Below are 26,078 nucleotides of genomic sequence, written 5' to 3'. Positions count from 1 at the left end.
GAGCAATAAAAGGTCTTCATGGAGACTGCATGCCAAAAGCTTCCAGTCTTCTACCACACACAGTTTAGCTAAGCTTTGTTAGATTTAGTATACATTAAAGTAATTTACACTAATTTTGATAATTGATTTAAGACGTTTTTAAGCCCAAATCCCAAATGATTGTTTAATTTAGTTCAGTTTAGAGCCGACATAAAAAGTAATTTACAGTAATTTTGGTAACAGATTCATGGTCTAAGCCCAAATACCAAAGATTCCCTGGTTTCAGCTCCTCAAATCTGAATTACTTGTTGATTTTCTTTGAATATCTTTAGGTTTGGGCTGTTTGTCTGACAGAATGAGAAATCTAAAGACATCACCTCGGGCTTTAGCAAACTGCAATGGGCATTTTCCTCTATTTTATGACATAGTTGCAGCAGTAGTTTAGTGTAGGTGATGGAAACTCCTTAACCATCGGCTGACAGACAGAACAACTGAGGATCAGGAAGAGATGAGATCTGAATAAGAGATTTCAATCAGGTGCAGCAACAAAGATTCCATGTCTTCATCAGAGCAGTTTTACATTAGGGCTGTAGCTAACGATAACTTTACTAAGTATTGTTTCAATTAATCAAATTAATTGTGTGGTTTATAAAATGTAAGAAAGTACTGAAAAATGCCCATTACAGTCTCTTAACACACAAGATTGTGGTGTCAGATTGCTTTTGTTGTCCATTTGTCCAACACTTCACGACAAAAGATATGAAGGTTATCATCACATACAACTGACAAAAGCAGCAAATCCTCACAAGCTTGAACACTTGACTTTCTGTCAGTCGTCTAATTGATTAATCGATTAATTGTTTCAATCCTACTTTACATCACCTCAACTCAAGATAAATAAAACAAGTGTGTTGGAAAGAATTTGTGTGTCAACAATTTAGACATGACAGAAATTTTGAGGTTGTGTTTTCACAGTGTATCCCCCACCTCCCTATCTGCCTATCTCTCTCTCACAAACATGCGCACACGCAAACACACACACACACACACACACACACACACACACACACACACAAGCTGCTTTTACAAATGGGTCTGTTGCATAATTTAGTGTGTTTCCCAGTTCTCTATCCAGCTGAAATACAATTCCATAAAACATGCAATATTGATTGTGTCCTCTGCAGACATATCTGTCCTAGGAACTCTTGCATGTATACAAATGATTTATGAAACATATGTGAGGTTTGTATGTATGTACAAAAAGTCCTTTACATACAGCCTGAAAACTGTTTTCAAATCAATGTGTAAAAGATGTTGGTGTTGTTTATGTATATTTTTTAGGTGCTTTTCAGTCCAAATTGACATTCATGCAGTTACATAACTTGTTTGGCCTGTTGATCTTCTGCTCTTACTCTTTTCTTCTTACCTGTAACGGTGACGTGGCTGCTGTGGCCGCCTTCCTTTTTTTTCTCCTCATACATATGATGGTGTCTCTCAGCCAGCACATGAAGACAGTTGTCATGTTTAGCAGCTGAAACAAATGAAACAATGGGTTTGGTTTAAGAGAAAGAATTTACATTTTGTACATTTAAAAGTTCAGCTTTAAGACTCAAAAATGTGTATACAGTAGCTCAAAGTAAAAAGTCCAGTCTTTAAAAATGCGTATACAGGATTACAGATACAGAAACTTGGCCTTTGGTCTTAGCTTTGCTATTCAGGCAGAAGATTGAAGCAGCCTGGAGGTGGAATTTGAACAGTAGAGGTCAGAAATGTAATGTGGCATCAAATCATGGTCAGCTTTGAAAACAAATAAAAAAAGCTTTAGAGTCAATTCTGTCTTTGACTTGTAGCCAGTGAATGGAGACCAGAATGTGATTTTTCTTCAAGATTTCCCCACAAGAGCAGCTGAGACAGAACTGACTGACCCCTCAGAAAAGAAAGTCACTTACAAAATGCACAAGGATGAGATAAGAGCATGCAAAAGTATCTTGAGAAATGTGAATGGAGGGAAAAAACTGGAAATTCACAACTTTGGTGGCCCAAATGCATGCAGCTAGCAACTGCCTAGAAATCAGCCGTCTTGCGGATAAAAAGTCCAATAACAATTTTCATCCCTCTTCTTTCAGGTGAAACTTTCTCAGAAAACCTGAGTCACATGGAGCAATGCCAGCCGTGCACACAATGTACAGGTTTACTCCGCATGGAGACGCCCTGCACGGACTCCAACGACGCCACCTGTGTGTGCAACTACGGCTACTACCTGGATGAAATCTCTCAGCGGTGCCAACCCTGCACCAAATGTCCTGAAGGCCAGGGCATGCTGCTCAGCTGCGAGCTTGACCATGACACTATGTGTGAGCAGTGCATCGGGGACACGTACTCAGACCAGGAAAGTTCTCGAGAGCCCTGCATCCCCTGCACCCTCTGTGATGAAGGGGATGAGTTACAGGCCTGTACGTCTGTCAGTGACACAGTTTGTCAAGGTAAGACGATTAACTCCCAAAGGCTCATAGTGAAATGAACATTAAATCACAGTGTACTTGTATGTAGCTGCCAAATTAAGGCTCTCATACATTTACAAAACAGATGTCTCTTTGATTCTGCTTATTCTACATTGGGTGTCCGCTCTGCACACAATTTCACACTTCCGGTTTGTACACCTCAGTTCTAGGCTGTACGCTAAGACATAGGCAGGTGATGAATGTTGTGTCATGCGAACCCCTGCGGTGACATGGATGTGCTAGCTTTGGACACAGGTAGGATAGCTCCCAGTTGTAGCTTCATATTAGAGTGTTTTTTTTTTTTTCATCCAACTCTTTGCAAGAAAACAAATAAATATATTTCTGAAAAATGTCAAACAATCTCTTTAAGCTTCAGAGTTTGAACACATCACACACCCACAAGCATTTGGCTGTCAATTGCACCCCCAACATACAAGGAAAATAAGGGTGCGATATAACTGACAAACACCACTCACAGGGAGGTGTGTGTATTATAGAGCAACAAGGATATTATGTCTGAGGAATCACATTGCTGATGAGTTTTACAAATGTCATTTTTAAGGATTTGAGCACCCTAAATGAAATCGTATTCTCCTTCATTGTATTGAGGCGACAGCAGAAATCTCAGAAATGGATGTCGCTATGCCCCTTTTGGCGAACTTTCCCATAAAAGATAGGTTATTAAGTTCGGAATGTTTAATGCTGAGAACAAGATATAAATAAGGCATTCAAGAGATTGTTTTACATTGGTTAGTAAGAAAAATTTGAATTCCTGAAAAACTCATCTATTCTTTTAACAAGACAATGAATCCACTTGTTCGGAGATTTATTTTTCAGCTATTTAGCAAATGGCTGTGGGATGACCCTATCTAAACACTGGGCAAGTTTATGATGAACTTCTATGCAGAGGCAGTAGAGTTGAATGATGGGGTGCATCGCCCAGGGTCATCGTGGACTGAATAGAGTCAATGTGAGCACATACTCGCTGTCCAGCACTGTACGGACAGTGCAACACACTGGACATCCACATTGTCCGTCACATAATCGGATCATCTCAGTGCGACACTATAGACATTGTTAACCCATCGACCTAAATGCCACGCCAAAGGTTGTCTCATTGTCTTCACCGACTCATCCCATCCAAAGATACAAAGACCACACTCTCTCTGTGTTGAGGGTTTACAAGGAGGTCATATCTCTGAACAGGGCTCTGAATTTCTTTTATATCATTGCACCCTGTGGGTATCACACTTCAAATCACAAATTCCATATGACTGCAGTCACTGCTCATTCCAATGACCTGATGCCTCACAGATTAAATCAACGCTTCTGTGACATGACAATAAAAGAAGTCTGTTGAACAGCCATGAAGTCTGTTGGAGCAGCGGTTTGAAGGATGTTGTTATCACAGTGGTGAAGAAAGAGCAAGTCTCAGGCTAAAGGGAGTCTTTTGTGCCTCTCCCACGATCCTGTTTGCCCTGTGAGGGATTTCAGTTTAGCCCATGGGGCTACTTGAAGGAGCAAGTAATGAATAAAACAGATAGTAAAACTTATGTAGATTTGTGCTACATATATTTTTTTGCAATTACTTAGGGTTTTGTCTGGAGTTTCTGAGTTGAAATGACACTGGAGGATTTTAGCTGTTAAAAGTCTTTTATGTAAAGCCCTTGTAGAAAACAATGAAACTGCTTACATTGAGCAGACACTGTAGAGCTTAAATTTGATTGTAACCCAGAATTCTTCTCTCTGCTGATATTGGAATTAGGCCAAATTTCCACAATATCAACTGTGGTTTGATGTTCAGTTTTAGTGGCTGTTTGATGACCACATGGACCTCTGGCATGTCAGAAACTTTGTTTAGGTATTTCCATGATCTGATTTCCCACATGGCTGCAACCAAGCGATCTGTTAAAAGCTGTAGTGAACTTGATTTAATATTACTGGTGAAACATTTTACATGTAGTCTTTTGTAGTCTTACTGAGGGTCCCAGTCTTACTAAGACTGCTATGATATAAATAAAACTGAGCTTTGCCTTAAAACAAACAGACCATGTTGCCAGCATCTTCCCAGCCTTGTGCAGGTCCATATTCTATTTTTTGTTGCTTTCTGTCCAAAGTAGAATTGCATAAAGTTTTTTTTTTTTCTATCAACGTGTCAGCCTATTAGAATATAAGGACAAAAATTATGAACAAGCTGTGTGCACATCCCTTTGTTATACAACATCTCCATCTGTAACAAGTGGTGTAAGGGCTTTGAATTTGAGGACAGGGTTTAGTTTGAATCAAATCCTTCAGATGTGATTGGATAGTTAAAAGTGGCAGTTTCACTGCCTCTGAAGGTGTATTTCACAGAGTAGTAAAAGTAATGTAACAGGTTATGTATTTACCTTTTCTGTTGAGGAATGAGTAATATGTAAAAAGTAAGTGATCGTAGACATATACTTTGGCCCTGCGGAGTGATTAAAACATGTAGTATGAGCTAATGCAACACACTATATTAATAAATCGCCCAGTGTCTGCCCGTCTTTGAAAGAACCAGGTAAAATACCACAGACAGAAAAGGTTATATGATAACCAGAAGTGGACACAACATATTGATGTTGCAGAGACTGTCCCTCTGCTGTAAAAAAAAAAAAAAAAAAAAAAACTCTTTCATTGAGGATGATCTTTTAATGCAGCTTGATTCAACTTGTGGTCTGAGAGAGAATTGTGGTAGAAGGAGAGATGATTCATCCACGATCAAGATATAAGGAACCAGAACTCCAAAACTAAAATATCATTTAGATAACTAACGCAGTATATTTCATGATTAATGTGAATTAGCTGTGTTTCCAGGCATGGTGGCTCACAGTCCATTGTGTATGGGCTTCATCATCATATGTTGTTCCTCGCTCTAACCCAATCATGTGCTCTTTATTTCTAATGTAATCTTTTTAACGAAGCACACGCGTTATCAGCACTTACAAATCTGTAGTGCTGCCAGACGTCCGTATCCATTAGTGTTGTGGAGTCAGACGACGCAGGCCTGAAGGCTAAACACAGTCAGGAGGGTGGAGGGAGAGGAACACACAGAAGGCCACTGCTTGTGAAAAGACAAGTCTTAACTTGAGACATTGGAGACATAGTTTAGCAGAAGACGGAAGGACCAGAACATCACCTTGACTTTACTGTTGGTTATTTTCACAGAGAAAGCTAGATTTATGGTTGTTACTGTTTGGATTATATTTGAGTTTAGGCTAGTGGTGAATTGTACCTTGTGACGATTTAGCTCCCTCTATGTGGACACAAGCTCAGCTGATATGTGGGGTGAAAATCTAATTTCCTTCCACTTTTCCAAAGGGATTAGTGGTTTGTTTTGGGTCTTACCCGGAAAAAAAAAAACTCTCTCTTCATCTCTCTCTGATGGTAAAACATGTTAATACTGACCAGACTTTGTTAGACTAGACCCACAGAGTTGAGGGTCTGAAGGCAAGATGCTTATCTTAAGAAGTGTGATATGACTTCCACTCTTCTGCAGGCCGCCAAGCAAGGTCAGAGGTTGAAGGTCATGGGAGGCTTGTATGTGGAGAGGGTCATTGTGGAAAAGTTCAAGCAGTATGAGTTTCCCCTGGGGAGGTGTATTGAACAACATGGCATAATCCCTACAATCCTTTCAAGGGTCACAACAACAGCGGGCCAAGTGAAGTTGGCCAAAAACAGTGCTCTTATTAACCGTCCTTCAAAGTGGTATCTACTGTGTTATCATGTATCATTTAAGACAAATCAATGATACCGTAGTGGTAGCTATAATTAATATTAAGATAGATAGATATTTAATCTCTATCAGAGAAAGAGGGGGTTCGTTTCCCTAAGTAATTCCTATTGAGCCCAGAGAGAGATTGTTTGAAAAGGTATTGTCAGTAGGAGTGAGGAGTCATGCCAACACACTGTGACAAGGTCCTTTCATACCATGGTTAGAGTTGAATGAGCAATGCTTGAGTTTGACTGAGAAGTTACCGCCTGTTCTTATCAGCTTGAGGTTTTGGTTATGAGCCCTCAAGGTTGGGAAACAGGGGCTTTCATTCCATGACCCTGTTTCTCCATAAGATTGTACCCAGGGTCGACTGCACAGATGTGGAGTGACCTACTGCCCAAAGCCAGGGTTTCTGGTTCTGTGGCAGAAGGGGCAACAGGTTGTGGTTTGCAGGAGACATGCAATTATATCATTCATGCACTTACATGCACAAAAGGGCACTTAACAGGATTACATGAGTATGAGTCACACAACACACACACTAAGCTGTGTATGCGCACGGGCATTGAGATTCCTGCGCACAGATTGAAATGAACAAGATGACTTATTGAACGTAACAGATACAGCATATGGAAGGATGAAGGTCTAATGGGAGGGGCAGGGAGGAAACAAGAGGGGAGAGCAGGGTGATTTGGCCAAGTGCATTTGGTTATTGAATTGATAGGTGAGTAGGAGGAGGGAGCTGTTTCCTTCCTGAGTTTGGTTGACCTTAATGATTGACAGGCTGCCCTCCAGAAATCAGAAAGTGTAATCTTCTAACTAGCCCCATGCATATCACTCAGGGCCAGACCAATTCAAGTAAATCCAGACTGAAGGACAGAGGAAGGGAAAACAAGGGAGGGATATATGGAGTAAGGGAGGGCAAGGGAAGATGGGAGCGATTGAGGTGGATTGGCTTTCTTTCCTTGGTTCGTGTCAACAGATTTGTGCATGGGGAATTGACGGTTCGCTAAGCTGTGTACATAAATTACTGTTTGCTATGCCTGTTAAGCTTTCTGTTCAATCATATATAAACTATAGAATGACAAGGGTGACAGAAATTGCCAGATTGAATCAGCTGTAGCTAGCTGGCCAATTAAGCTAATGTTAGCTCTATAAATTGGTTGAAAACACCATATGTGGCTCATTTTTTAATCTTTTTAATGTGACTCTTTTTTAAAACAGGATCTTGTAAAAACCATGCACTTGATGGAAACATGTCCTTCAACCTAAATGACCATCTGATACGACTCATAGGAGCTGAATTAGTGCCCCGATAAATTGTAACTATGGGTCGTATTAAGCTGCTCTCCTTGATGGCTACAAACAGCATATAATAGCAGGCTAAAAGGCTGAAGCTAAAGCTACATGTTCTGGGCATAAAGTTGGCAAAAAAGAAAACACCCTCCAAACTATTTAAGCCCCATGCACCAATCCACATGTGGAGTTGTCCAACATTTGAAAGGCTTGCCATTGCCTGGTTGTGGTTGCTCTGCTATGATTGGACAATCACTATGTATGGGAGGGGCTATCAAATGGTCAGTTCCAGCAAACATCCGACAGACATATAAAGAGCGGGAGACAAATGGTGAAAATGATAAAGGGCAAAATGCCATCAACATTCCTGATTTCCTGTGTCCAAAGCATTACCACATCAATAGTTGTGAAGAATCCTCAACCCCAGACTGACTAAACAATTCACCGTCTTTGTATTGCACAGTCACTCATTGTGTTGCTATAGCTTGGTTTCCGCACATCTACTGACTTATATCTCTACTGACTTGGGCTGTAGGGCCACAGTTGACCTTCTCTCTTTAACCCTTTTGCTCCCTGCTCCACACAGAGTGAGCATTGTCATGATAAAGGAAGTTTTAAAGTCGACTGCATCTCTTTCCGTGGTGCCAAGCAAGAATTGACCTCTTGTGGCCATGACTCAGTCTCCTGAAGTCGCCTACCATCCCTCAAGAATTTGCCCCTCGAGGTTCCAGGGGAAATTTTCGGAGCTGATTTGGCATGAGTGAGCCTGGTCCAAGGGTGACCACAACACTTGCGCTTTCGCTCGTGCCGTTCATTCATTGCCAGAAGTTCTGCTTAGGAAGTCAAGGTTTTGTCCTCATGAGGATTTACAGCATGTGTTGGGGAGTTGTGTCTCTGCCAAGCCAAGCCTTTTTCTCAGCGATATTTATCTTCTTATCTGTCATAGCTGCCTAGAGCTGAATTACTACACTGTGGCATAAAAAAGGGAATTTCATGGACTTTTGTGTTGATGCTCATTTGTTACGTTGTTTCTGTCACATTGAAAGCTGCTTTTGTAGTTTTCTGAAATTAATGTGTTCCAGCATTCTTTACAGATCATAAAAGTCCATAAATTAAGATTGTATTGTTTTTCCAAAAATGTGTGGCTGACATACAGTTTGTCTATAAACATTAGTAAATGTTTTAATAATCATTAATAAAGCCATTAATTACAACTTCAAAATCCTTTACAAAGGGTAAGGTAATTGTATAACAGAACATAAATGACAATAAGAGTGGCACATAGGAAGGGGAACACAGAGCTGCAGAGTGGAGATGGAGAAAGCATGAGAGAGAGAGAGAGAGAGAGCAGATGCTGAGAACGTGCCCTGGTCGATAAAAGCGATGGAGTTACTCCTTTGCACTCTCGGGTTTCTCTGGTTGACCTCTACGAGTGCTGATCACATTCTGCCGCAGAACAGGCACGCACACGCACGCACGCACGCACGCACACAAACACACACAGGAATGCACACATGCACCTGGTACATATTCACCAACACACAAACACATTCAGGGGTGTGTTCAGTCAGGAGCAAGTGGACAGAAAAATGAGATGGTTCATGTAAAGGTAGGTAAAACAAAAGAAATCGCAAATGTCAAAACCAGATCAGCGAAACAGGGGCAACAGCATTCTTCAGCACTCACTTGTGCTCATTGTAACAACATGAATACTTTAAAAATGTCCATCATTGGTGAAGGCATTTCAGGTTTTGTTGGGCAGGTCTTGGCAGCAGTCTCAGCTGCACTCAGGTGTAATGACATATAATAAAAATACACAACTTGCTTGTGTCAGAAGCTCCTCCTTTCCTTTTTAGTTTGAATCCAAAGTCAGCTTTCAAAGCGTAAGGTGTTGAAACAGCAACAACACCTGTTTGCAAGAGGTTGGAATAACGAGTTTAACTCAGGTGTGGCTGCTGCAGGGAACCCCACACATACACACTTTGAACACAGATTACACACACACTCCCACTGTATACATAAACACTCGTGTGAGGGCACAGAGCAACGACAACAACAGAGTTCTTTTTATATAGTTACTCATTTAATGCTGGCAAGTAAACGTGCCCAGATTTCCTGTCACAAGTTAATTATTAACAGACAAACCCAGGAGGAAAGTTCCGGTAATTTTACTAACAACCATATAATGCTGAACAATTAATGGTTTGTTCAGAGGAGCTGCTGATCCTGTAATTTTGACAGCTCCATGCCTTTCAAGTTTTATGATTTTAATGACAAGCTACTGCCACATTTTGGCAATGGGAACAACAGCATGTGTTTAAATTTGCACTCTTACAGTTTTAGAATACATATGATGTACATGCTACAGTGGGGATGCAACTAAGGATTAATAATTAATCTTATTTTCATGAGTGAAAAATGCCCATCATAGTTCCTCAGAGACCAAAGTGATGACTTCAGATGCCTTCTTTGGTCTGAACAAGAGTCTAAAACCCAAAGATATTTAGTTTACTGGAATATGAGACAAAAACAAGTTCTCATGATCATGAAAATATTTCATATTAATTTTATGTCTTTTCAGCTCTACTGTCTGTCTCATTTGGCCTTAGGACCAGGGCTAGAACACCATAGAAGACCAATTTGAGACATTTTTTTTAAATAAAGTAATATATAACATATTGCTTAGACATACTGGGTTAGATAAATTAAAAAGATAGTTCAGATGTCAAGAGACAAATATGTGTGATGGAAATTGTGCAGTGTATTCCTGTTGGACATGTGATTTCCATATATTGATCCACATTTAAATGTTGGAATGAAATAATCTTATTTCAAGTGTATGTATTTCTACTCGTCTTAAAAGAGTAATCTTGATGGCACAAAAGGCTTTCTTATTCTTTTTACTCCTTCCAAGATTTTGCATTATTTTTCATTTTCTAAGTCAGTATAGTAACACAGTATATTGGTACTTTCCATCATTATGTCCTGAGCTGTACATCTCTTCCTATTTACCTTCAACATAGCTTTTTCTTCCCATTTGCCTTTTGTTTTTCTGGCGTTTGATATTGATGCATTTTTGATAAATGGATAAGGTTATTTATTGTGCTCTCCTCAAATATTCTCCAATTGGCTTATCACCTGAGGGATTGTTATTATGAGGGAATCATTGCTGAGCTGATCACTAAAATGTCTTGACATGATAACTCTCTGTGAGAGCATTGGTCTGGTAACCACTGAGCTCTGTGTGGACTGGAAAGAAGCTGAGCTAAGCAGGAGGAGGTCAACCCGCAGTGAGGCCAGACCATCCGATGTGAGAGGTTGAGCAAGTGGCTCAGGAAAAGGCACTTAGGGCCTTGATTTAACTGTTAATTATAGAGGGAGGGAGGAGGGAGAACACAGTAATGATGCAGAGACGTGGGGAGAAAATGGATGGATGGTTAATGAAAAAAAAAAAGAATAAAAAGACGTAACCAGAAAGGTTAGACAAAAATGATAGTGTTTGCTTTCAGTGAAGGTGCTTTGAAAGAGAAATTTGGTTGAGCAAGGGAGAAAAAGTGCCGTCCACCTGACCGTAGGACTGATTGACCGAGAATGAAATGCCTGATAGGAGTGAGCAAGAGAATAGCTTGAGGCAAAATGGATAGAGAGAGGATTGACAGATAAAAAGATGGGGAGGGGGCATTTGTGCTGGACAAAGAGGATCTCTGTCAATGAATGGTGTCTGATTTCGAGTATGTTTGTGTTGATGGGGGGTCAAGGCAGCCAAGGAGAGACAGACAAACCATGGTAGTGATGGTGGTGTGTATGTGTCTGTGTTTGGCTATGGGGGATAGTGAAGAGGATGGGAAGGAATTTGATATGTTGCAGTGCATCAATAGCATCCTCTCTGTGTTTCTTAGGCTCTTTTTGTTCACAGATATATTCACAATATATTGGTATTTTTATTAAGAAAACTCCACCCATTTAGCATCACACTCATCCGACGCCATCCACTACCATTATGCAAATATCGTCTGTCAAGATAAACATTTGGTGGCTAAATCTCCAGTCTGGTGTTTTCAAACTGTTGCAGAAGAAGAGGGTGCAACAATATGATGGACATATAAGGGTTTATGATTTTTTCATCTATGGATGAAGGGGGGTGTTGTGGCTTTAGCTAGCCAGTTGTAACTGTGCCGTGTCGAGTGAGCTGAAAGGTCACTTAACAGCAGCACATGGTTCACTGAACCCAGTGGGAAACAAGTATGAAACTGGCTTAGGACCAATGCTAACAAATTAGCAGCAAAACAAACAGCAGTTGTGACATCCTTGAATAGTTTATATTTACAAATACTGCACGTATTAAAATTCACTTGCCATGTGTCACAAATAAAATTGGCACAGTGTAGTGGATAACCCTGCAAGGCAGCACGTTTCCCTTTAGGCTTCAGTGTAATATGATACCAATGTCATTTTAAGTATTTTAGTGAAAAAAATCAATGGCTTTACAGGTTAATGATTAAGAATGATGGACATCTGGCACAATAACTTAACAGGATGTTCAGTGTATTGGTGTTGCCTTAAAGTACTTATCACATCCTCCTTCAGCTAAACGGCCCAAAGCAGCTGTGCATCCATCTAAATAAGCATTCATTAAAAATGTTTTCGCCTCATTAGTGAAAAATGGCCACCTTGCACTCAGCAACTCTCCTGGGGTATTTAGAGGCCTTGGAAATCAACGGGATGATTTCCTGTTGTTGATGTGAGTAACTGTAAGTAAGTGACAGGCGAGGATAGGTTTCCACATCCGCGGTGAGGAGTGAACAGGTCTGTTTAGCGTTAATGGTTAGAAGAAAGTGGGAAGAACTGGATGGACAAACTTGCTTTTACCCTCGTTAATGGCTGCCTAGGGAGAAGGGGAAATGACCAAGTGATGTGGTCTGTAATGTGTGTGTAGGTGCACTTGTTGTATGTGGGCAGCATTAGAGACATTTATGGATACACTGGCTATGGTGGATAGAAGAGAAAACAGTGACAGGAGCTTGAAGATACAGTAGATGACCAATGTCTCAGTGTCATGTTTTTTATTTAAATCTTGGACACCATTTTCCAAACATATTTTCAAGCTTAAAATATCCTGATCAGGGTATCAAAGAATCTATAGTTGCTCCTGATGGACCCTGGTCTTGAGGACTTTATCTCTGATCTTAAGTCCAAGGAAAAAAATTCAATTCAAAAGTTATTTCTTGAAATTCCATTGTTTGACTAATGCTGTGTCCCAATTCCACATAACATTAATTCTAAAGTGGTTTTATGTAGGGAGGCCACACATGGATTGAATGATTACACAAACTATGTATAATTTCCACAGAGCTTTTTAGCATCTTTCAGCTCATTGTTGTGGTTTTAGGGTATGCAACTTTGATTCATTTCCGCCATAGCAAGCAGCTATTTTAAGCAAGAAAAGAAAAAAACATTTTCGTACACTACCTTCCCAGTACCAAACTGAAGACAATGTTACAGACTAGCTAGTGAAAATACTGGAGGATTTAGCAACGACAGTATAGGATATTTCCAGGAGGTGTTGCTGGTTAGGAGTTGGTGGAGACCAAAACAGTGATAAAAGGCAAATTACTTATGGTGGCTAGAAACATGACATCAGTTGAATGCTAATGTAGCTCATTATCTGCTGAATGCATAAACAGCAACTATTTGTGAACAAGTTCGCCATTGTGTGTTTACAGCTAGTTTTTACTGCCCCCAAGTGGCCAAAAAAACAGTTAATGTAGCTTTAATTGACTTACTATCGAAAATGTGCAGTAAATGACTGTCATTGCAGTGTTGCTTTGTTTTCATATATTCAGGAAACTCATATAGATTTTCTCTCTACCAATTTGTCTTTCACAGTTCGCTACATGACCACGCCATTCATAGATTCATCCACGTCCATCTATGAAGACCTTCTATCAGAGGGCCCTACAGACAGCACCACCACTACCACCAACGGTGATTCCCAGGAGCGGCTCTATCAGGGTCTGAACGACAAACTCATTCCCATCTACTGCTCCATCCTTGCAGCTGTCGTGGTTGGCCTCGTGGCGTTCATCATCTTCAAGAAGTAAGGACAGAAAAGAGCATGAAACAGAATTTGAAAATGATGCACTATGATTCCTGATGAACCAAAGTAGTTGCCAGTAAGAGTGATGTATTTTTGAGTTGCCGCTTTTTCAGAAAGACAAGCATGACAGCGTTTCGTAAGAACAAATTGTAGGTTGAAAGAATTTTTTGGGTGGAGTGCAACAACTGGACTGCCAATATAATCACAAATGTCCATGAATAACGGCCATAATCCTACGTATCCTAAATTCTGAGAAAAAAACTGAAAGGAGAGAAAAGTCAGTTGGAATTGTTGAAATATACAGTCTGCGACCCATTCTGGGAAAGTGGTCTCAGATTTTTCGACCCCACTTTGTATAGATGTTTTTGTCTTTTTGACCCTTCAAACTTATCCTTGAACCCTGAAGGGAGGTGAAAGGAAAAATAAATGCATCTGAAGCTCATTACAAATGCATATAAACAACAAAACTCAATCACATTTACAATTTCCCCAGTTTCATATTTTATGAAATCATGCTTTTCTGGATGAGAGCACACTGTTGTCCTGTGGGTCACAATACAGCCTGTTTACTCTCTTTTATAGCTGAGAGGCTTCTCTCTTTATGTCTACAGACACCCAACTGTTTACTGCTTAAATATTGAATACACAATATGTTTATCTGACTGTGTTGTATGGCATGGCAAGTGTTGCAAGTCTATACATACAAACACAGAAGCCTTGAGATGGACCCAAACATAGGTGGGTAAACAGGGAAGCTGACAGCAGGAGTTTAACCATTTAGCTGCGACTGTCTCACTGAATATCTTTGAACTAACTTACTATATGAAGTGAATTGTGAGGAGGACGATTTACCTTCCGTCATCACTTCTGTTTGAATATTAATATCTTTCAAATTCTGAATAACTTACCTCAGTGTAAACTAGTTTTATTACCATAGTTTGATCACTGTGTAATATTCTGTGTAATAGGCTGGCATCATGGCATTACAGATCATGGTTAGGTGTTCTTGGCAGAGCAAGTAACCACAATCCGTTATGGAATGGCACACCTATTAAGTATTGATAATAATGTCAGATTATGCAATCCTATTTTTTATTTATTTATTTTTAAATCAAGGTGTTGTTTTTTTTTAGCTAGTAAAAAAACAACACCTTACTGATTGCAATTTAATGAGGTTTTTTTCTGCACCTGTGAGATACTTGAAAGGCATCAATTTTTCATTCACATTCCTAATTTCAGATGTTATTCATGACGTTTCATACATTTTTTCCCCTTGTTTTTTCATTTCCTTTGGTCAGTTTGTCCAATTCAAGTGTCTAAGGACAAAGGGTGTCCTATACTGTGCTAGGCAAATTTGTTATTTGTGATATTGGGCTATATAAATAAAACTGATTCTTCAGTATAGTTTTTGGCCACAGCAGGTGAATTTCTTTCAGCAAAACAGCTAATATAAACTGTGTACACTACCTGCTCAGCACCAGTGAGTAGCTGGTAAACATAGTGGAGCATTTAGCAGCTAAAGAGTCAGATATTTGCCTCAGGAGTTGGTGGAGACTAAAATCAGAGCAAAAAGGAGATTGAAAATGAATGTTAATGTTGCTCTTGAACTGTTTGCTAACAAGTTCGCTACATCAAATGATATCTCAGTGTTGTGTTCACAGCTTGTTTCTGTTGCCCCCATGAAGCCAAAAGATTTGTCATTGCAGGTTAAAATAGGTACTTAAATAACTTCTAAAGAGGGATTTGGATCAAGCTTTTTTCCTGAATTGTGTTTTTCTCCTCTTCCGACTCATTTTCATTCAGGTGGAACAGCTGTAAGCAGAACAAGCAAGGAGCCAATAACTGTACAGCTAACCAGAACCAGACGCCATCCCCTGAGGGGGAGAAGCTGCACAGCGACAGCGGCATTTCTGTGGACAGCCAAAGTCTGCAGGAGCAGCAGGGCCAGACTCAAGCACAGACAGGTAACACATGAATACCTGCGCCATCAAAGGGGCCACTCCCTTAATGCAAAAGAAATACGACAGTCCTCATTTATCAAATTATTGTACTTAAATTGGGTGTAAGCACATCTCAGCACAGAAGTCAGTGTTTATCTGGCATTGAATTCCCCTGTTAATGAGTTTTCTTCTGATTCACAAATGCGTCTGATTGATAGCGAACCTGAATTTTGAGTTTCTTTGAATTTGAGCAAACTATCGGCTGCACCCTAAACTGTCCCACCATGTCACTCAAAAGAAAAGAAGTTACTGTAGCAAATCAGCAAACAAGGATTACAACACTGACAGAGCTATAGAGTTTGTTTGTTTTTTTTGGCAGCACATGCTCCTGAGAGTTTCCAGTCCAGCCCTGAAAAACCAGTTTGATAGAATTTAGGACTTTTAAAGCTACATGCTTGTCCAGATAATGGTAAATGAAGAAAATAAAGTGGTGTGAGCAGCAGGAAAAAAGTATTTGGACAGCAGTTTTCTGTCCATATTTGGACAGTATCTTAAAGTGGTCATCTCTGGGATGTGTGATATTTTTGGTGCTAAATAATCATTGCTGTTGACCTGACACTCAGACTGTGGGGCCAGAGGTCAAGTGCCTTTTTCTTGGATTTTCTACTATGATGTTTTTGTAATGATGTTGGAAGTAGTCAAACAGAGAGGTTATTGCTGCTCAAACATTGCAGCTATCCAGTGCTTCTTATATGTACTCCAAACAAACCTTCGCTTCGCATCGCTTCAACACTACTATTATCTACAGCAAGCTGAAAAGCTCATAGAGAGCAATAAAAATGGGTATTTCTGTTTATTCCATTATTTGAATTTAATATAATTGATTTATGAAAGTATGATGAATTTTATTAAAATATTTTTTTTTCTCATTTAGTATTGTTTCAAGGAAAGCTCAATATACTGTAAATAAATCATATAATTCAAATAATGAACTTGTTCTTTTCCCTCTGCAGTTGTCACCATGGATGAAGAGCCTTGTTTGCTCCTTCCTCTTCACACCAGAGAGAGAGTGGAGAAGCTGCTGTTCAGGGGCAGTGAGGGAGATGACTGCGACCACATGGATGACAGCGACTGGTGCAACCTGGCGGGCCTTCTCGGGTACGAGGAGGAGCGGATCGCGACCTTCCGGCAGGAAGAGCATCCTGTCCGCGCACTCTTGTCCGACTGGGCCAGCAAGGACTGCGCCAGCATCGACACGCTGTGCACAGCACTGCGTAAGATCAACCGCGATGACATCGCCCAGAGTCTTGTGCTCAGCCCAACTGCTGCAAAGCCAACCGCCACCTCTGTAGTGTGATTTAAGCTTAACAGAGAGCAAACCACCTGAACCTTAGCCTTAAAATTCTTCCGTGGCCTCCCACAATCCACATAATTCATGCTATAACCGCTTTAAGCTGTTCCCTCCTGAAGCCAGCAGTACCATGATGATCAAATGCCATGAATCTTGATGAATCGTTCCATGTTTAATCAACAGTCCAGAAAGGAAGAGGCCAGAAATCAGATAAAACTGAATGAATATCAACTTCCTGAATCAAATCAATGCGAAAGAAGCAAAAACTTTTCATTTAACTGTCAGGATGTGCGTGTAATCAGTCATTTTCCACACTATTTAGCATTCAGCTGACCGTTTCATGTGACTTTATTAACCATGGAGAAGCAGTGGGCTTTGAACGGAAGTTAAAGTGGATGCCTGGCTCTTGATTCTCTGCATCTTTATTCTTCATTCTTAAACAAGAATAGTCAATGTGGCCCTTACTTATAGCCTTCATAAGCCAGTGTCATACCTCCACATGTTACTTTTCAAATCCATGCTACCAAAGAGGAGTAAACGTCTCCAGACCATACCTGACAAGCAACATTACTTACATGCCATGTTACTCTTTTTGAATTTAAGTTGACAAATGGCTTGTGTCTGTTACTGCTACCGGATTGAGGCCTGCATACCACAGAGTATCTGGATCTTTGCAAATATGACAATCTGAGGAAAGACGCTTGGACGCATTTCAAATGAACCTTTTCTCCTTCAGCAAAAACAAAAGCCAAGTACAGGTATTTACTCTGCTTTTAAATATTTGTGTTAGATTTAAAACATGGAGTTCCAGCACATGTGGAATTAATCTCAACGTTGGCTTTGTCTTAAAAGACTTCTGCAGACTCTTTTTTTCCCCCCAGACAAGTTCTAGATGAACTGCTGGCTGGACTTTACCAACCAGGTGGTCTGTGGGGCAGATCATTGACCGAGGCAACATGAGACTCCAGTCTATGTGCTCGGGCCTATCTGCGTAACACAGGAGCTCCTACACAGATTGCTTCATACTGACCCAGAAAAGGGAAGGACGTGGGACTCAAAACTCAAGTCACCCAGTAACAAACATGTATTCTTTATGTACATAAGGAGACAAGTGCACACATCAATTAGAGACATGCACATACTATACATACATACAGTACACACATAGACCTGCAGTATGTAGCCATGCATGCATGTACTATACAAACACACACACACAGAACATGTATGTATTTGCATTGTTGTTTAGTCTAGGAGACACAGAAAACTTCAGATCCTGCCATATACTGTATGGAGTCTTACAAGGGGACCATATACTGTTTAATCTCACTGTTAGTAGAAAAGATAAGGTAACTGTGTCTTTCAAATATGTCTAAAAATTGTATGATTTGCGATGTGCACTATAGATGGTGAAATGCTACATTAACAGTAAACAGCATGCAGAAACTAGCAACTCATTGTCAGCCAGTGCACAAATCCCAAGACAGAACAAATGTACATAGAGTACAAATGACCAGGATGCAAAGCAAAAACCCAGAGTTTTCTATCTTTTTTGCTTCATTTCTCAGGGTATCTTAAATGATTGTGTTACATCGATATAACACTTAATATTTCACCCTCTATGACTAACTGAAAAATCTATAATTGTTCAAGAGGAGACGTTGCTTATCCAAAGCAGCGATTCTTGCGACTGACAATCCTTCAAACAGGTGAATTAGAGTGGGGAAACGGGACAGAGAAAAAAAAAAAAAAAAAAAGGGTGTCTCGTTTCCTCATTGTTTTCAACAATGGCTTCTGGATAAAAGGCAAGCCAGTAGAGACATACGTCAAAGGATGTGGGATGAATTCAGGCCAAAGGAAAGCGGAAAAGTTTTGGATTACTTAAATGTAAAGGTGAAACACAGGAATCTGCATTTGCATTAATCAGCTTGTTTGTGTATAGAATGGCATTCCTCTGGCATTATGTGCTTTTTACTTTGTATTGTGTTGCACCTATTTGGTTTGAATTTGTCAAAGCATACTTCAACATCATAATTATGATATGATTATTGTGCTGCCAACTGATGACCCATCAGACCTACTTTTTTCCCCTTTTTGTTTATCGTCTATTTTGGGGGAAAATGTGAAGGAGCAAATAGTTTACTGTGCTAAACTTACCTATATCACCACTTCATCTGTTACTCTGGGTACAGATTGTACATTGTTACTAACCATTAGCATACTGAGCTTCATGCTGTAGTGTTACTTTAAATGAAGGTATTCTCACTCTACTCTCAAAGGTTTGTTGTATTTTAATTCCCAAATAACAATTGTATATGGTATTACATTTCTCTTATTGTCCTAGATCGTAGCACTTACATGTGTAATAATGTTTGTCTGTTTTGCATCACAAGTGCCTGGGAACTATTTCAGGTGTCCGCTGATGTTGTATATTTCTGTTTTTGTAAGTATATCTTCTTGAGTTCTTGTTTTTTTTTAAACTTGTAAATAATTTGTAATTTTCATTTTCAGTTTTTATCTTAGTTAACGCCTGGAAGGTGCCACTGTATAATATGTGAATGGGGACTTTGTTACAATATCAGTGCTGTCCAAGTTTAGAAGAAAGCCCAAAGGGTAGAGAGGTACCTTTGTGAGGTATTTGGTGCAATTGACAAATTATTTACCATCAGGTGTATTAAGGTATTGTGTCATTAAGACTGGACACATGGGGAACACATAATTAAAATACCTAATCAGAACTCTAGACTCAAATCGCCCATTTAGTAGAGCACCACTTGAGTAGTGAAATACACTCACTCACCTTTTTGCTGAGAGCTATATGAGAAGATTGATGCCACTCTTAGGCATGTTTATGATAAATTTAGCTAGAGCTAGCAGCTTAGCTTAGCATAAAGACTGGATGTAGAGGGAAACAGTTCACTTGGCTCTGTTGTTTGTTTAATACATAAAAAAAAAAGTGTTGTGCTGGGTCAGAGCTAGGCTAGCTGTTTCCATAAGTTTCTAGTCTTTATGCCGAGCTAAGCTAACTGACTGCTGACATGTATCAGACATATACAGAGTGGTATCAATAGTGGTATCGAGTGGTATCAATCTTTTTATCTTAGTCTTGGCAAGAAAGCAATATTTCCCAAAATATCAGATATATGTGCATAAATTTAAGTGTTGCAACAGTAAGTATTCATTAAATAACAAAAATAGACAAACTATAGTCTAGATGTGTACAACCTACTTTATTACATTTTTTCCTTGAGGCTTTGACTCAAGGAACATGTTGCATTTTAAGTAAAAAGTTGAAAGAAATGCAAGTTCTTAGTTACCCGAAATGTTGCACAAAACCTAAAGGTCTTAATATGACTTTGCTTTGATAAATTGATGAAGTTTATTAATTAATAGTAGGTAGTAATAGGAAACACTCTCCACTTTGGTTTAACGACACCAAAGAAATTATTTTTGTTAAGTGCTTGTGTTCAATATTATCCATCACCATAGAAAGACCTTCCCTGAAAGCCCTTTGTCCATTCTACAATAGCTTAGTCAACATGACATGTCTTGAGAGTTTGTCAGAAACTTGTACTGAAGATTGGGGCCATTCCTTGGACAGTATTTGTTTGGTTTGATCGATATTAAAGATTTAATTGACCAGAGGTTGAATTGCTTGAACAGAAAACCCAACTGAAGGTGAACATGTCATGATATTGCACTTGAGAGTAACAAAGTAATCTTGCAGATGGTGGTGGGAGGTTGGAGACGGGGAACTAAAAGACCGTCTTTGGAGGATGAAAAATTAAAAAAAGCCCTGGAAATGTAGCTCATATTGACAAGACTGACAGTGCACCAGGACTGAATTGTACAAATGTGAGAGATACTGAATGTTCCTTGTATACTAATACATATACTGTACTATACTTAATGTGAATTTGCAAAATTCCTACCACAGACAAGCAGTAAAACCACTAATAAAGCTCTTAAATGCACTTATGCTCTGTATTGATCCAACAATGCACACACAAACCTAAGAGAGCACACACTTGCATCCACAGGAACACAGTAACCTAAATTGTAATGCACATTGGTATGGAAGCCCAAAGTGTTCAATAGTAAAAATGTATATAAATGAGATATTGAAAAATAATATTAATATTGTTATTAAAATATGATTATAAAATCTATAAATAAATTGTTAAATAATGTACTAATACTTATTATTATGACATGTTATTTAATTGTTCAGTTTTGTTAGTTCATTGTGTTGCTTTAGCTAACAGGAAGTAAAAAGAGGCATTATGAAAAGTGTCACGAAATAAAATGTGACACTGTGCCATTAATAAATGAAAACAGATTTTTGAAAAGGGGCAATTCTAAATAAAAATTTCCATAATGAAATTAAAATAAACTCCCATAAATCTCTGTAATGATGTAAAAAAAAAAAAAGAATGATGAAATAACATTTCATAGTAATGCCTTGAGTTTTAATATTTACTTAACCTATTTCACAATTTATTGGTTCCTTTATATATTTTTTATTGATTATTTATTTTATAATTACTTATTTCTAGTACACTTTGGTGATCCACATATTTGCATGCTCCAACACAATCACAGTGTGGTGTAGTCCTGGAACAGCCCTGGATTCTTTTGTATTTTGCCTTCAGGAAGGAGAAGGCCTGTGCATTTTCCTCAAATCCTTCTGACATGTAATCCAAGCCAAATGAGACAGACTGATTGCTGGAGGCTTCAACAGTTGCAGCACAAGGGGCAATGGAAGAAGAAACGGGGCACTGAAAATGGGGCAGTATAGGAAGCCCCCAGTACATCATTGGTTTCATCAAACTGACTGCATGAATTATGGCAATGTGTGTGGTCAGTGTAGCAATGGCAACACAATACTATCATAATACTCCAGATACCAACAGCCTGTCAACACAATTAGACTTAGTGTGGTGAGTGATACGGCAAAGTAATGGTGCATGAAATGACACATGCTATCACATAGGTTCCCACTGGTTTCACATTTTTATGTCACTGTGGGCTTAACTCACTGGTAGTGTTACAAGTGTGAAAATATTGTGAGAGATCAGTCACTGATACATTTTGGTTGAAAGGTAAATTTATGTTTTTTGTGGGAAATTATACATGTGCTGGAGAAATTGTACAGGACATGTACAGATCTTAACAGAAGATAAGCTAAGACAACACAGACCCGCCATATCTATTGAATAGATGTACTTAGTACTTACATCAAGGTCTCCTACTGCACTGGGCTTAAGTGTCGTCCATCATTTGTAAGTCGCTTTGGATAAAACCATCTGCAAAATAAGTAAATGTAATTTATACAGAACATGAAAATGTAGAATATGGCATACAACAAAAAAATGCATGTAAATGTAAAACATTATATTTGTCATAATTTGTGCCACTAAGTTCTACACCCAAACTGTCAGAAAATTATGTAATAATTTTTTTTTTTTTTTTTTTAAACTTCATGCTGGGACCTGATCCACTGTGCTCCCCAGACCAATTAAACTTGATGTAATTAATCAACAGTCCTTAACCTGCCTACTGGCTCCTGACCTGACCTGTTTCTGCTTATTCAGATCAGAAATGGCATCAACAGGTTCTGACCCAGTCCTGGTGCCCAGGATCAGTTACTAAGTGAACCATGGTCAGAATAGAAAACACATTCCCCAGCTAACTGCTGCTAACCTCCAGTGAGTCATTAGCGAGGAATGCTTGATGTGTGAAGGGAACCATGTGTGCAGAAGTGACATGTGGTCATGAAAGAGGATAGGCCATGTTGGGTTTGGGTGACCATTTTTTGGCAGAGTGAGCAGAGTGAAAAAAATATTTGTGCTCAGTAAGTGACTCCAGTTGCTGACTCTGTAGAGCCACATCACTTAAAATCAGTGTTTATGTGTTAATAGCAATTTTACATCATCTCCAACACCTGATGTACATTCCGCAACTATGAAAAACTACTTCCTAATGTGGTTGACAGTGAAAACATGGAGGTAGAAGCTAACTAAATCTTTCAACAAGATACTGTATCATTTAATCTTACAAAATTCAACCACAATACAACTTTAATTATTTAAATTATTCTGTTTAGAGTGTGGAGAGACTGAATGAGAAAACAGAAATGCATGCAAAATAAACTGATAAATGCAGAAAATATGACTAAAAATTACTTAAAAAAAACGTAGTAAGCTAAATTAGTAATTATTAAATAACTAAATTTTATATGGAACGCAAAATTCCAAAGTGTTTCACAACACTTTACCAAAAAGAAAAATGAAGATATTGATATATAACCTATATGTGTTCAAACAACAAATACAGTAGCAAATATCCAACTCAATTATAGAAGTAGGAAGATAAATAGGTAATGATTTCAATTAATATCCCTCCCTACCGCACAGTTAACTTAGCTAATTTACAACATGTTATGATCAATTTTATGACTGAGTGACAGTGTGGTCTCAGAATAACATGCTTATCCACCCTACAAATCACCACTGGGATAAAGTGAGAACGAGGAAACAGGACTCCCTGAGGACTGGCCAGAAATGTGAGGTTGTGAAACCTTTGCCATGAAAAGACCTTTCCACTGCCCAGAAGTAAATTTTACTGCTCAAAGCTTGCTCTTCTAGAGCTCAGGAGACAAAATTGAGATTCTCATTTCAGCTTCATTTTAGTTTCTATTTCGTCTGATAAGTTTCTTATATGTTTCTCCCAAAATTCACTAGGAGAAATAGGGGACACAGGACAGTTAGCAACAGGAGTCATACTTGAGACTTAAGGGAGATACAATTTTACTGCTCAAAGCTTGCTCTTCTACAGCTCAGGAGAGAAAATTGTGATTCTCATTTCAGTCTCACTTTAGTTTTATTTTGTCTGATATGTTGTTCCTCATATTTTTCTCCTAAAAATTCAGTAGGAGAAATAAGTGAGGTACAACGACTTGAGACTTAAGGGAGATACCCTGCTGAACTCAATCCAGCGTTTCCTTTGTAAACAAAATTGAGCAATACTAGAGCTACTATGGCGCAATATGTTAGGCTACATGGGAAAGTGGTCTCAGACTTTTGGACACCGCTGTATATAAACTAACCCTATACTGAGGTGTTCCTAATATTTTATCCATGCCATTAATATGAATTACATTAGACAAAATATTAGGAACACTCAGTATATCCCAGTACACTTAAACATTACCACAATTACAATCACAGCCTTCCCCAATGATCATTAAAATAAACCAACACTCCTCAAACCGATTCAGTAAATACCGAACATTATAATCCTCATGAAGGAAGGTGTTTTGCCCGCCTGTTCCATTATACTGCTTTAGTTTCATCCAGGTGTACCTGATAAATATATATCAATTCAAAAAAAAAAATCAAGGACACCTACAAATACTAAAATAAATCAGCCCTTTATTAAAAGTTTACCTAATATACAGTTTTGACAGAATGGTAATGGGCTTATAAGCTTGATAACAATTTTAATAATCGTGATCTCTTGAGAAATAAGTGAGTGCAGATTGCTTTACAAGGTACATTTTGTAACTGGTGCTAGCTTTCCTGAACAGTCCCTCTCATCTTGTAATACCACTTTGTTCCTTAAGAGACGATAGTGAATCAATGCAGCGCGACAGACTTATTATATAACTTACTAATAGAACTTGATGTACAGGTGAAACTGATGATCTCTCTCCATAGCTCCTCACCCTGTGATAGTGAATCATATGATGACCGTAGTTTTCTCAACCGATGTCCATCCATCCACTGTACCACAGTACATGAAGAATAAAAGAAAGCACAAATTACAAATTAATTCTTACATACAGTAACAGCATTGTGCCCAATGGAAACTACTTATTTCTAGTCAATGTCCAGTCTTTGTACTGTGCTCATTTTAACTCTCTATCTCGGTGTTGCAGAGGTTTCAACAGGTTAAATTGAATTGAAAAAATTACAGAGTTTTTAAAGACCTTTTTAACGAATGAATGCAATTTAAGAATATAATTCAAAGAAAAGAAAAAAGAACCGTGCAGTAAAATAACAATGTCATCTTTGGGTGAGCGGGGGTCTGGTTCTTCTTTGATTGCACACTCTGAGCATGTCTGTTTTAGAATTTCCTGCTGGGTTCTCCATTCTGTAAAATACATAACAGTATAAGTTAGATTTTTTTTTTTTTTTTTTTTTTTTAAACGTGTTTCTTAGTTAATTTTATCCTTTGTCTCATAATGGTCTAAATAGTCTCACTACAATGAAATAGCTACTGTGGTCTAAAATGAATACACATGAGTATATTTAGGCTCATTGTATCCACAGGAGTCTCAGCTTCCCAGTCATATCAAATGTATGTAACTCCAGGACTGTTTAAGGCTACAGTATGCAGAAATAATCTAATACACCATTATAGGATAGGGTTGAAAAATAACACATTTATATGTATTTTCAACACTGCATGAAAAAAACTGCATGGTTTTTGCCTAAACTGCATGTTATTAACATAAAGTGGACATGTCCGCAGAAGGGAAACCCATCAGTACCACAGAAGCCTTTTTCATTCACATATTTTGTAATGAGATGTCAAGGGACCCACTTGTTTTCCCTCGCCAAAATTTAGCCTAACTTTGGAGGATTATATAGTCCACTTGCCAACAACCTAGCCTGGCATGCTTTGAACCAATGGATTCCTTAGATCGTTTAGTTTCATGCCATATCAATATTTTCACTCTAGCCGGATGAGCGACAGTATTTTGGCAGGGATCGCCGGCGTCTTTGGCGGAATCTACACACTGTCTTTCAGAGGGTGTAGCGGGCTCAGCTTTTAAGCTACAGCTATAACGGTAGCTCACAGCCACATGTGGTCTGGGCTTGAGGCTTGCTAACTTCCCTGTTTGCCACATATGCTGACCATATTTGACAAAAAGTATCAGAACCAACATAAAAACTTCTCTTCAAAGTGTTACAGTATTTTACCAGGTGTAACTTACCTTCTTTAGCGAGCTCCCGTGGTGCTTCTCTCCTTCTCTCCTGCATTCCTCCTGCCTGCTGCAGCGCTCCCACTCTTCCTCGTATTCACGTTCGTTAAGTTAAGTTACACCTGTCAGATAATGAGACAAAGAGAATGAGAAAAGGAGACAATTAATTTAAAAAAATAAAATGACGAGTGA

At 38.9% G+C, this 26,078-nt stretch overlaps 1 protein-coding gene and 1 long non-coding RNA gene across 4 annotated transcripts in view; one reads left to right on the top strand and one right to left on the bottom strand.

The window, feature by feature from the left end:
- ngfrb (nerve growth factor receptor b) overlaps positions 1-20,871 on the top strand; it is a 29,861-nt gene extending 8,990 nt beyond the window's left edge. Inside the window, exons 3-6 of the mRNA XM_056366182.1 lie at positions 2,106-2,462; positions 13,396-13,606; positions 15,410-15,570; positions 16,560-20,871. Coding sequence (XP_056222157.1) covers positions 2,106-2,462; positions 13,396-13,606; positions 15,410-15,570; positions 16,560-16,903 — 1,073 coding nt within the window. The 3' untranslated portion in view covers positions 16,904-20,871. The remainder of the gene's footprint in view (positions 1-2,105; positions 2,463-13,395; positions 13,607-15,409; positions 15,571-16,559) is intronic.
- Positions 1,337-26,078, bottom strand: LOC130162444 (uncharacterized). 3 transcript variants are annotated; one of them, XR_008826272.1, is made up of 3 exons: positions 24,570-25,877; positions 22,135-22,203; positions 1,337-1,510 (listed from the first exon to the last, which is right to left on the bottom strand). It is a non-coding gene; the product is annotated as an uncharacterized LOC130162444 (long non-coding RNA). The 3 variants fall into 3 exon arrangements; XR_008826271.1 differs by lacking the exon at positions 1,337-1,510 and adding an exon at positions 25,899-26,078 and having other exon boundaries at positions 18,618-22,203; positions 24,570-25,051; XR_008826270.1 differs by lacking the exon at positions 1,337-1,510 and having other exon boundaries at positions 18,618-22,203.

This window comes from Seriola aureovittata, chromosome 21 (genome assembly GCF_021018895.1).
Source record: "Seriola aureovittata isolate HTS-2021-v1 ecotype China chromosome 21, ASM2101889v1, whole genome shotgun sequence".
In the NCBI taxonomy this organism is placed as follows: domain Eukaryota; kingdom Metazoa; phylum Chordata; class Actinopteri; order Carangiformes; family Carangidae; genus Seriola; species Seriola aureovittata.
The sequence above is the reverse complement of the archived record's forward strand: the minus strand, read 5'-3'. Positions and strand labels throughout refer to the sequence as shown.